This window comes from Argopecten irradians, chromosome 10, assembly GCF_041381155.1.
Source record: "Argopecten irradians isolate NY chromosome 10, Ai_NY, whole genome shotgun sequence".
Lineage (NCBI taxonomy): Eukaryota > Metazoa > Mollusca > Bivalvia > Pectinida > Pectinidae > Argopecten > Argopecten irradians.
This window is the reverse complement of record NC_091143.1, coordinates 8,552,262-8,565,576: the sequence shown is the minus strand read 5'-3', so window position 1 is coordinate 8,565,576 and position 13,315 is coordinate 8,552,262. Positions and strand designations below refer to the sequence as shown.

The 13,315-nt window shown below is 34.7% G+C and overlaps 1 protein-coding gene across 1 annotated transcript in view; it reads left to right on the top strand.

Annotated features, from left to right (window-relative positions):
- Positions 1-13,315, top strand: part of LOC138333043 (small conductance calcium-activated potassium channel protein 1-like) — a 78,486-nt gene that overhangs the window by 55,972 nt on the left and 9,199 nt on the right. The window contains exons 5-10 of the mRNA XM_069281148.1: positions 2,673-3,091; positions 5,850-5,985; positions 7,401-7,511; positions 9,584-9,711; positions 10,217-10,286; positions 13,106-13,177. Coding sequence (XP_069137249.1) covers positions 2,673-3,091; positions 5,850-5,985; positions 7,401-7,511; positions 9,584-9,711; positions 10,217-10,286; positions 13,106-13,177 — 936 coding nt within the window. The remainder of the gene's footprint in view (positions 1-2,672; positions 3,092-5,849; positions 5,986-7,400; positions 7,512-9,583; positions 9,712-10,216; positions 10,287-13,105; positions 13,178-13,315) is intronic.

Below are 13,315 nucleotides of genomic sequence, written 5' to 3'. Positions count from 1 at the left end.
GATGATACTGGGCCAACTCTATCTACCTTGGCTTCAATTGGTTTTATTGACAGACATTTGCTAATGACTCTATATCTGAGGTACTTAAATGAGCCAGCAGACTAAGGATCGATACTCATCATTAAGGTTATTGCCGACACTTAGGGCCAATTTCTAGGAGTCCTTAGGAAGACAAATGGAAGCACTCTTAACGACTTGTCACCTAGCTTGTAAAGATATATTTAGACCTTACTGCAAGGTCATGCAGTGACAAAATGTTGAGTTCTTCAAGGAACGCTTATACTACACATGTTAATTAAACAGTAGATGGTACATGTACATGGCTTTGTTGTTCTTAAGAATTAAGGAATTTTGATAGATGATAATCCTATTTTATAATCCAATTGTTATCAATATTTATCATTTATAGGTTTTTTTCTGTGTCAATCATCCAAAAGTAACCAATGGCTGATATTTGAATATCATTTCTCATTTAATTGACATTGCCTTCGTTCGGGTCAATTAAAGCTCATTGGTCATTTGTCCTTGATTTCATTTTTATTTTAGCTGATGATTTAATTCAATAAACAAAACAAAATAAAACTTACAATGTCCATACATCTTCAGGTAAAGCATTTATCAATATTGTCTTCTGCTTTTGCAGCTTTTCGCAATTGATAACTGTGTTGAAGACTGGCGAATAGCGATTTCCTGGAAAAGACTTTCCCAACTGTTGACAGAGATTCTAGTATGTGTGGTGCACCCTATTCCAGGAAACTTTCACTTCACGTGGTACACCATGAAGTACGACGGATCAGAACTTTTAACCTTAATTTTACATATTTAGAGGTTCAATTAATATATGAATTGTTTACATGTTCAGTTTATTGTCTTAAAGATGTTTTGCAAGATTAAGTTAAAATATTTTTAGGTTAAAATAATTAAGAATTTTTCTAAAGTCTCCTCTTGTTAATCCCCATTGACATCATATTGTAAGGTTTCATAATCTGGTGTTTAGTACTTCATTTAAAAAGTCCTTTTAGTTATATGATACATTTTTATTCAGAAAACCCCTCAACAGATTTGAGATTTACAGAATATCTTCTGCCCTTCCATGATCAGCATGACCCTCAAGCTATACCACAACCACAGCTTACACAACCACATCTTTACTGTTCTCTGACGACTCTCACATTTACCTTACATCAACAAGAAGAATTGAATAGAAGCTATTGTACATGGTACTTTTACATAACTAGATGACTTCCTCCTGGCAGCTTATGGACTATAAACCACAGCGCTGGTGATTGAAGGAGTAGGCCATTGTACTTGTATCTCTTTTGGTAATCAGAACCCTGAGCCACTTTATCAAAATTGCTTGATTGAAGTTTGCAGCAGACTTTGGAAAAGTGACAGAACAAGATGAATTTACAAATTACAAAAAACACCTTGAAATTAATTAACCGCACCATCACTTCGTCTAGAAAGGAAAAGTGCTAGTTCGTACCAATTAATTGATTTTACTGTCAACATAATTCCAGGAACCTAAGAACAGCCAGATTGAGACAAACATGTTCTTTAGTTGTTGATATTTTCAGATTCTGTGGTTTTCACTGATTCATTGATGTTGATGTACAATTTAGTATTTGAACTTCGATGTTGATCATGTTGTATTGATAAAAATGAAAACCATACTTCAAAGGGAAACCAAGCCCGCCATGAGGGAAAAATAAAATTGAGTTTTTATCATCAGGTTTTAATTTATAATTTCAAGGCCAAATTATTGTTATTGGAGTTCACTCTAAGTGAGCTTGCTACATTTAAAGCATTTGCAGGAACCACAATTTATTGTTCATTATACTAATTCTACAATTTCCGCATTAAATCCGGGTTAACAGGGAAGCAGACAGAGCAGTGGTGGGGCGAAAAAACTGCATGGAAACTAAATCTCTGTATTTACTTGACTTTGTGTAATCACAATCAATAGGCAAGGTTTTTTGAGGTAAAACTCCTTTGAGGAATTGTTTTTACAGTAGAGGCCATTAAATGTTGATGATACTGGGCCAACTCTATCTACCTTGGCTTCAATTGGTTTTATTGACAGACATTTGCTAATGACTCTATATCTGAGGTACTTAAATGAGCCAGCAGACTAAGGATCGATACTCATCATTAAGGTTATTGCCGACACTTAGGGCCAATTTCTAGGAGTCCTTAGGAAGACAAATGGAAGCACTCTTAACGACTTGTCACCTAGCTTGTAAAGATATATTTAGACCTTACTGCAAGGTCATGCAGTGACAAAATGTTGAGTTCTTCAAGGAACGCTTATACTACACATGTTAATTAAACAGTAGATGGTACATGTACATGGCTTTGTTGTTCTTAAGAATTAAGGAATTTTGATAGATGATAATCCTATTTTATAATCCAATTGTTATCAATATTTATCATTTATAGGTTTTTTTCTGTGTCAATCATCCAAAAGTAACCAATGGCTGATATTTGAATATCATTTCTCATTTAATTGACATTGCCTTCGTTCGGGTCAATTAAAGCTCATTGGTCATTTGTCCTTGATTTCATTTTTATTTTAGCTGATGATTTAATTCAATAACAAAACAAAATAAAACTTACAATGTCCATACATCTTCAGGTAAAGCATTTATCAATATTGTCTTCTGCTTTTGCAGCTTTTCGCAATTGATAACTGTGTTGAAGACTGGCGAATAGCGATTTCCTGGAAAAGACTTTCCCAACTGTTGACAGAGATTCTAGTATGTGTGGTGCACCCTATTCCAGGAAACTTTCACTTCACGTGGTACACCATGAAGTACGACGGATCAGAACTTTTAAAAAATGTGGTACCAGTGGATATACTTTTATCACTACCGATGTTTCTTAGACTTTATCTCATCGCACGGGTAATGCTTTTACACAGTAGGTTGTTTACAGATGCTTCGTCCAGGAGTATAGGTGCTTTAAACCGAATCAGTTTTGACACACGTTTTGTGTTGAAGACACTGATGACAATATGTCCTGGCACTGTCATGCTTGTTTTTATGCTTTCCTTGTGGATTATTGGCAGCTGGATCCTACGCTCCTGCGAATAGTAAGTAAAGTTTTCTCAGAGTTATACTAAGTAACATTTGTTCAAACTAATAGTAAGAAACATTTGTTCAGATGTGATCAGTTGATCGGGTGGTGTAGTGGTTAAGCTACTCGCCTTTCACCTAGCCGGCCGGGGTTCGATCCCCGGCATGGATGTGAAAAGGTAAGAGGTCACCTGTCTGATCACGTGGGTTTTCTTCGGGCACTCCTGTTTCCTCCAACACTAAGATCCCTCGTGCACTTACATCCGGGCCATCGAGAGAGATTTGCATAAGTTGTATAAATTGTTTTGTAATCCATGTAAAATAAATAAAATTTATATTTATATATATTTGTTCAGAATTACAGTTTCTCTGACTTATGGTAAAAGTAAAGAAAAAGTGCCAATTTCTAAAACAAATTCAAATGGATAGGTTTTTTTCTTCCTTGTCAAAATGCCTTTAAGTTGTTGTTTAAATATGGGTACAATGAACAATGCTTGTACCAAAGTCCTCATTCAAATGATAATTCTAATAACATTGTGTTACTTAACTTGTTATCTTAAGTAGAGTTTTCTTCTTGTAAATTCTTCTGTCACATATGTTGCTCACAAAATTAAAAGAAAAGGTTAAGTAAATAGAAGTTTCTGAAGTTAGTTATAACTCCTACAATTGTATTGTACTTGTACAGGCCATCCGATTCAATGATTCATCAGAATATATTTATAATGTTAAGGTCATTGGTCCAGTTGTGTTAAGTTTTTATTTTAATGTGAGAAAAAAATGAGTGAATATAAATCTATTGAGTTTGGAAGTTTAAAAAATCAATTAGAGGGCATTAAAAAGTTTCAGACTTGCAGGACCTATTCAAAAGAACAAAATTCCTCTTAATTAACTTGTTACAATTTCATATTACATGTTTTACTTTTAATAAGCCTAATTTGATAACTTTACAATTGAAAAATGTTCATCAATGATCAACCTATATGATAAAAAGGCAATATTATTGCTTTGACTTATGTATATAAAAATAAGGTACTATGTAGTGACTGTGTAGAATCAGTTTGAATTTATGTAAACATTCGTGAGCATGGTTGTAAAAACTGGTCTGATCTTATGTAATTATAATGTAATTATTACAAAACATACAATACCACGATCATGTAATTGGGTAATTTCTTGTGTAATTATATAAAAATCAATTCCACAGTAATTGTTTACTTTTCATTTTCTCAAATTAACGCTGACGGCTTCATCTATAAATTATTGAATGGCTAATAGCTACAAAAATATAACAAGGGTGTGAGAACAGATATGGTTTAGCTATTTGTGGTTTGCTTGCTGTGACTAATTAAGAGATCCACTTATTTTCCTGCCTTAAATAAGCTTTTATTACATCGTTGAGGTTTTTGCCCGATTGATTGAGATTCCGTTCTGTGAACAACTCATCACATTAATAATGGGCTTGACAGACTCCAGCACGTCATTCTTTAACTCGGCACTCTGCTGATCACTCAACAAATTGATTAAGTAAGAAAATTGATAATTATCAGCTGACAGTGGGTATGCGTCCTATAATGTCTGTCAGTTTGTCTGATTGTACACTGTCATTTTTCACCTTCAATGACTTGGTCTTAGCAACAAATGATCTTGACCAACATTCAAGGTCACAAGAGTCAAGTGTGCCGTACAGGAAATCCAGCTTCCTTTTATTACCAAGAATTAGCTCTAAAACTTGATATCGGTCTTTACCCTCTCTTAGTTTCGTGTGAAGGGCCTTCAGATTTCAATTTAGAATGCATGACTTTATTAGCTCGCCTATTAGAAGAATAGGGGGAGCTAATGTTGTCACCACGGCGTCGGCGTCGGCGTCAGCATTGGCGTCCCATTTCACGTTAATGTTTTTGAGCAAGTTTCTGTTTCGTCAATTGTTTAAGCTTAAGTCATCATAAATGTTTATGACTTTATTTTCCTAATGTGTATGGATGTTGAACATGATAATACAACCAATTTGGGGCCCTTAAGGTTTTTTTTGAGTCTGTTAATTTGTCATATTTCCATGTTAAAGTTTTTGAGCAAGTTTCTATTTTGTCTATTGTTTAAGCTTAAGTCATCATAAATGTTTATGATTTTATTTTCCTAATTTGTATGGATGCTGAACATGATAATACAATCAATTTAGGGCCCTTTAGGGGGTTTTTGAGTCTGTTAATTTGTCATATTTCTATTTTTAAATAGTAAATACTTGAACATCAACTTCTTCTGAATAGGCGAGCTTTGCTGTTCTCCAACAGCTCTTGTTTTTCAGGAACTTTCTATATGACCCATTATTAGTTTTGCTTGAATGTTAAGAAGCAAAGGCAATACTCTGTTATATGTGTTTGAATAAGACAGAACTTATTGATATAGGAGGTTGAAATATAAATAGAATCTTAGACACTTTTCTCAAAATCAAATTTCCACAGATCTTACAAGGAAACTGGCATGTATAGGTTATTGTGGTGGTCAAACAAACGGCCACATTAAAGTACCACAGTGCTGAGAATCATGGGCCAAACAGAATAGAATACTAATCTAAATAAACACACCTTAGATGATATTACCTTTACATAATCACACATTTAGATAAAATTTGTTTAATTTGAAATAATCTTCACTTGATTTTTATCTAAACAAAGTTTTTTTACCCAATTCTAATTTTAGATCAAACAGAGTTATCTGTCCCTTAGTATTCTGAGGTTGTTTTGTCACATCAGTCTTAATTGTTTTGTTTTATTCCAGCTACCATGACGAAAATCACCAAAATATCCTTAACTCCATGTGGCTGATCTCCATTACGTTCCTGTCTGTGGGCTATGGGGATATTGTACCTAACACATATTGTGGACGGGCCATAGCTATAGCAACAGGGGTCATGGTGAGTACAAATATGGTGTAACTATAGCAACAGGGGTCATGGTGAGGACAAATATGGTGTAACTATAGCAACAGGGGTCATGGTAAGTACATATATGGTGTAACTATAGCAGGGGTCATGGTTAGTACAGATATGGTGTAACTAGCAACGGGGGTCATGGTTAGTACAGATATGGTGTAACTATAGCAACAGGGGTCATGGTAAGTACATATATGGTGTAACTATAGCAACAGAGGTCAGGGTGAGTACAGATATGGTTTAACTATAGCAACTGGGGCCATGGTAAGTACAAATATGGTGTAACTATAGCAACAGGGGTCATGGTGAGTACAAATATGGTGTAACTATAGCAACAGGGGTCATGGTGAGTACAAATATGGTGTAACTATAGCAACAGGGGTCATGATAAGTACATATATGGTGTAACTATAGCAACAGGGGTCATGGTGAGTACAGATATGGTGTAACTATAGCAACAAGGGTCATGGTAAGTACAGATATGGTGTAATTATAGCAACAGGGGTCATGGTGAGTACAGATATGTTGTAACTGTAGCAACAGGGGTCATGGTGAGTACAGGTAAGGTGTAACAATAACAACAAGGGTCATTGTGAGTACAGATATGTTGTAACTGTAGCAACAGGGGTCATGGTGAGTACAGGTAAGGTGTAACAATAACAACAAGGGTCATTGTGAGTACATATATGGTGTAACTATAGCAACAGGGGTCATGGTGAGTACACATCTGTTGTAAAAGTCATAGCTATAACACCAGGGGTTATGGTGGGAGGTGACACTTTATTAGTTATATTTATAGCAACATAGGTCATGATGAGCAATGTACACTAGTTACTGTTATACATGTTAAAGCAGATATAATTACTACACGGTCCATATCTATAGCAACAGGGGTCACAATAACTATTGTACTTAAAAGCCATATCTATAGCAACAGGGGTCACAATAACTATTGTACTTAAAAGCCATATCTATAGCAACAGGGGTCACAATAACTATTGTACTTAAAAGCCATATCTATAGCAACATGGGGTTATGGTTTATGTATTGTTTAATCTTTAAATGTTCTCTGACAGGACTCTACATTGTTAGTTACATTAATGTATTTCATTGAATAATTTAGACAGATATGACAACGTCAGTCACAAATAGATAAAAAATATCCATCTTTCTTTTATCTGAACGACAAACATCACCCAGCGGTTGGAGCCTGTGATTCCTCTGGGATAACTTATACACCGCTGATAATCCAATCACTCTTACTATAGATCTCATTTCCTAGTGGTTCCACTGTAAAAACAATTACTTAGTCAATCAATATCACCTGAATGGTTATTAAAAACAAAAGATCAAAATGTTTGTGTGTCTTTTTGGATGTTTTGTGAATGTGTTTGTAGGGAGCTGGCTGTACAGCGTTAGTGGTGGCTGTCATGGCTAGGAAACTAGAACTGAGCAGGGCAGAAAAACATGTACACAACTTTATGATGGACACCCAGCTCACCAAGAGGGTAAGCACTGTAGACAATTTTATTGACTTTTGTCAATTATCATTTATCTGTCAAGTTTCATCATCAACCTCAGTCTGATGCTTACCCTTGAAACGTGCTGATCAATGTTGAAGGGTTATCCTTTCATTCGGAACAGGTCTAGGGTGCCAAAACGAGACTAAATGGGAATTATGTATTGATTTATCAAACAATTAAATTATTATCTTTACATAGATACTACATGTACAATAACCAACTCTTGCCAATTTAAAGTAATGAAATTTCAATCTCTTAATTCATAAATCAACCACACTAATACTAACAATTAAAAAAGAGAATGAAATGTGCAATCAAATTTCTAGTTTTCACTTAAAGTTTATAATTCCATACGTGTCATAATGTCAACATAATAAAAGTTTTCTTTGATATAATATCTATATCGACATTGTATACATACAATGAAGTTTGATATGGTCAGACAGGTGACCGAATGTCTTCATCTGTGTGGCTAGGAAGTTAACCTACAAATATAGCTGGATCCAACCATCCATGATAAAATATCTATATGCAATCTAAAGCCAGCCTATAAAATTAATTACTATGGTTATTTTTCCTGGCTCAACAGCTCAGCTTTAAACCCATGTTATTATTGAGTCATCTCGTTATCAGACAAATTGATAATCCAACAATTTATTTACATGATACTGTTGTTTATCACACTGTAGAATTTATTGTTGATAAAATAAATTATTCATTACTCATAGAAATACATTGTTTAGGACAAGCCAAGCTCTTTCTTTGATGATAATTTTAAATACCCAACAGTGATAACAAGGATGTACCTGGCATAAAAAAAATCATTTTTTGTATTTTTTTACGACGCTGTAATTCAGTTTTATTGTACTGTAACTTTCCTTAAAAGAAAAAAACATCTGGCTAAAAACTATTGATTGTGTCATAGTCTCTGTTGTATCTTTGTCCAGTCCCTATCTGTGCCCGTGTATTCTGTGAATCTGGATCCTAAAATGGAAATAATTAAAACTTTAATACTATTTGCTTTATTTAAGAAATATCAAGGGTATAAATACAGGCCCTTTAGTCTTCGTTGGTCTCTTTGGCGTATTTCTATCATGGAAAGGTCAAACTTTACACATGATATACAAGTTTAATGAGAATATAGTACTTGTAAAGTATTGGTACATTAATGTATAGCATTTTACTTTATTTAATGAAAAAATAACATCCACAAAGAACTTACAGAATATAGGTATTTGTAAAAACGTTGTTATGGGGGAAATGTGTGACATAATCATATCTATTGTCCAGCCACTTAACAATAAGATACCAACTCCATTATTTATCTCTATACTGTCTCGGCCGTCTCGTATATAGAAACCAATTACTCCGAAATAGGATACAGAAACATATGAATAACATTGTTTAGCCTTACTCTTCATATCGACACTTATTCATATATTGAAACTTTGTGGTGGCAAAACACAAACCTATTAATAACTCAGCATGGCCTTACCGTAAGAGCATTAGAGTGGGTCCCTTTCACCATCATTCCATCGTCATGACAACATCAATACTGTGAGCTGGTGATATGAGGAGATTATCTGCCTGCTCCACGGTGCTATAGACAAGCATCAGTCCGTAGGATATCTAGCTCCAAATACTACATACGTACTGCAAACATGTATCATTGTAAATTTAATTATAAATTTATAGAGACAAGGATGGTTACATTAATGGATTTTCAGTTAACATTAGAAGAATTCTATATTCACCTCTTATCCTGCATTTTACATTGTTTGTCGTGTGTCGTCTAATCAAATAAACAATTTACGTGTTAAGTACTTTTGACTCTCTGAACTCGTAAGTCAATAAAATAATGCACAGACTAGATTGCAATAATCTAACCAAGTGTATTTTTTACATTCGCAAACGCGCTATATTGTTCTTACTAACTGACGCTTACTTTAACCATAATCCCATGGCCATGGTGATGTAATTATCTTTGGGATTATTCAGAATAAATATGATCTTTTGTCCTTTTTACCATTTGCTTGACTTGCGATTGTTTGTTTCAGATGAAAAATGCTGCAGCCAACGTACTACGGGAAACTTGGCTCATCTACAAATACACCAAACTTGTTAAAAAAGTGGACGGCAGCAAGGTTCGCGCTCATCAGAGGAAGTTTCTTCAGGCCATCCACTCGTAAGTTTTCCATCCCGATTCCTTCATTGTCCGAACTGTCTTGATGTGAAAGCCCATAAATCATCTTGTCTGTCATCCTCTTCAACTAGTGAACTTATTGAAATATAACGTAAGAAAGAAATGACCAAGTGAATGGTCTAGACCATGTGCAGACATGCATGCATTATTGTTTAATTAGAATACCATGGTAACCATACTACAATACGAAATGTCAATCACTCACAAGTCCATAAACAGCAAGATCTTAAGAGAGCTTGCGATTAATAAAATTTGAGTTTTTGCCCAATTAGGCTATACAAAAGAGTTTTGACGATGGACAAAATCAATGATACCATATTCAATACCATCTGGTTACCATGGATGCAAATGATGGTCATTAATGTATAGACTGTGGTTATTTGTGATACCTCTAAAGTTGATGTTGATAAAATGGCCTCCCGCTGATATGAAACCCCTGGAAGGTGATTCACAGTCTTGCTAATGACTTATAAATGTCAATTTCCAGGCTCCGAAAAATCAAGATGGGCCAAAGGAAGCTTCTAGAAAACCAGAACACACTCGTGGACATGGCTAAGGTAACGAGTGATGATACAGAATACGGTCAGAGGTTTTAATTAAAAATAAAACTTTTTAAGGTTGTTCATCTTTCTGTCAATGTGCATGGTTGGATCACAATCTGTTTAATTTATACACCTGATTCAATGTTAATGATTCAATTCGATGAGTTCTTTTTCAAAGCCTCAATATATGCAAAAGAAAAAAAAAGTATATAGATAATTTGTATTTAATGTGAAATCATTTCCATACCTTTGGTTCATAAAGTTCTGCATAATTAACGTGCAACACATCTGAAATATTAAATTTTTACGTCCCTATACTAGAGACGTTATAGATACATATCATAGTACTAATTCGGTTAACAGTAGTAACGGCGCAAATTGAATATGACTCCAGTGAAGTTTTATCAGAATTCAGACGAACTGACGTTTTATATGGTATCCATTTGCCATAGGTTTTACGCTTAGTAAGTACATTGCTCATATGGTTTGGGCGAAGTTGAGTCTGTTATACACATCAATAGGGTACATAACTTTTAGGTTTCCAGAAAGTGTCATGAAATTAGTATATATCAGTTTAGGTATGGTTTAGCATCTTCATAAAATATTCATGTGATCATAAATGATGTGTATATTGGGGCTTTAGATGTGATTGTTCAATCTTCACAACATGCAAGCACATGCACAAGGTTTTCATGTTACGTAAGTCCATATACCGTATTAAAAAAATTAAGAGTTGACATGATTGATGATAGTATAACGCTTTGATCAGAATTGATATACATTTGTATCATTTAGCAAATGCTTTAAATCAGTATGACCATCTAAAAAGATCCGGACGAAACTTGATGTTGTCCTGCCCACAAACGACCCTCTATATGTCTGTGTAGTATTTCTCTCCACACTGGAATATTGCTGCTTCATTATTCAGTACCAAGTGTTTTGTTATTGATAATGATTTGTTGAGTCCAATCATTTGATGTTTTAAGTTATTTAGAACTTCTCATGTTCTTCAACTCTAAAATTGTATTGTTCTAGGGAAGAGGCCTGTTTCTATAATTATGAAGTATTTACCATCATGGCATAGGTGACATACATATGTACAATATAAATACATGAGTCAGCGAGTGATGTCAAACTTAATTTCTTAAATGGAGGGCAAGATTTTTGGTGAATGATTCGAAGTAAAAAGTAGATAAACCAGATGTAAGAGTTGGCAAGGGGGTAGTAAAAAATAAATGGGGAAGTAATATAAATATTAGCGACACTCATTTAAGGTTATTTTAGTGTACAAGGAGCATGAAAGATGAGTGTGTGGTGTGCTAAAACTGAAGAGAAAGACTAGGTCGAGTAAAGCTTTTTGTGATAAAATTGTAGGTAGAAGGGATGACATAAATATATATATATACTTTGATGACATTTACCATATCCTTTAAGGAGGTATTACTTTACTGACATTGGTATCATACTGGAGATATTACGGAACGACAAAAGTCCAGAAAAAGATGACAGCGACAATCGCTGGTTTGAACTTTTTATGAAAAGGATAGGAACATAGATGGATTGTGTCTCCCTGAAATAATACTGTTACTGTCTCAGGAATAGAATAATTAAATACAATTCAAAATTCCAAACCTGTAGTTGATAAACTGTTTTGTCACCCTTCCTCAACAATAATAGCTGTAGGATTGGTTACCCTCTCCAGCATGATTCAGTATTTGTCTCCGGAAATTTCGGCTAAATCATTCTCAAAACTCGGTAAAGGAAAGGCTTCTTCGATGGTGAAATAATAACATCTATGTTCTCTTATATAACTCCATTAACAAGTCCAATATCATCCCTTGTTACTCTACCGTTATACCAAACTGTTTCTATAAAATATTGTTTAATGCCGCCTTTGTCCATGACTTTCAAATTCTACAACAATAAAGTGATGATAGGTATTGCTATAACGTTCATATCATTGAATGGCTGGTTGGTAGGACGCTCTATACCAAGTCATACCCTCTACATTATAATACCTATTTCGCTTTGCCGTTAAGCAATGTAGCCATCTTGACATACACTGTTATGGTAACGTGTTTTCATTAAAAAGACCGGTTCCCCGCAAAAACAAAATGACAAAAAATGTTTGGCCTTGATTACTTTTCAGTGGTGAATTTACCCTGAATGAAATTGAAATCACTTCAGTTTTCCAATCATATAAAAGTTTAAAAAAACCGCATACTAAAACTTTAATGAATACCAGGTAAATTGAAGAATCTTCAATAAATATCGACGTGGTAATTACCGTATCCGACCCTATATAAGCCCTGTCTCTTGACAACATCTCCTCTCCATATACGAATTCGCAACTTCATTCGTTATAAGACGTACACCGAAAAAGAAGTGTTTGTATGAATAATCCCTTCAAAAGTTTCACGTCTGAAATGTGTTAATTTATAATGACTTCTTTACATATTATAAATGAATAATAGTGTACTTACATTCTTGACCAGAATAGGCCCTAATAAATCCGTTTTCATATCATTCCTCACTGCCCTTCAGGGCCTAGTTTGTTCAAAATTGCATTCCAGTACCAATTTGAAATTCTATCCGACAAACTTCACAAGACTGCGTTCAAGCTAATGTGTTCTTTTTTCGTTCTAATGGCCAATTCTATTTTTATTTACTCAAATAACAGAAGATGACATTTCTTTATTTTGAGCAACTAAGTCGTGAGCGCTTATTGGGTCGAATACGGTAGATGTTAAAAAAACCTAGCGGGGAACCTGTCTATTTACACTCTAGTGTACCCCACACTTACCATCGATGTCTCCTTTCCTTTTCCGTTGTAGAATGTGGGGATGGCAGGGTTGGACTCCATGCCCAGTTGCTATATCTCCATACCCCATGTTCAGTACCAGCAGGTTTGAAATACAATTTCATAATCAGCATCTTGTTTGTGTGCTAGCTACCTATCCACACTATATAAACTCCACTGTAAACCACTGCTGGCATGGCCGCTGGTATTGCAGGCATGGCTATAGTAGATTTCGATATTTTGT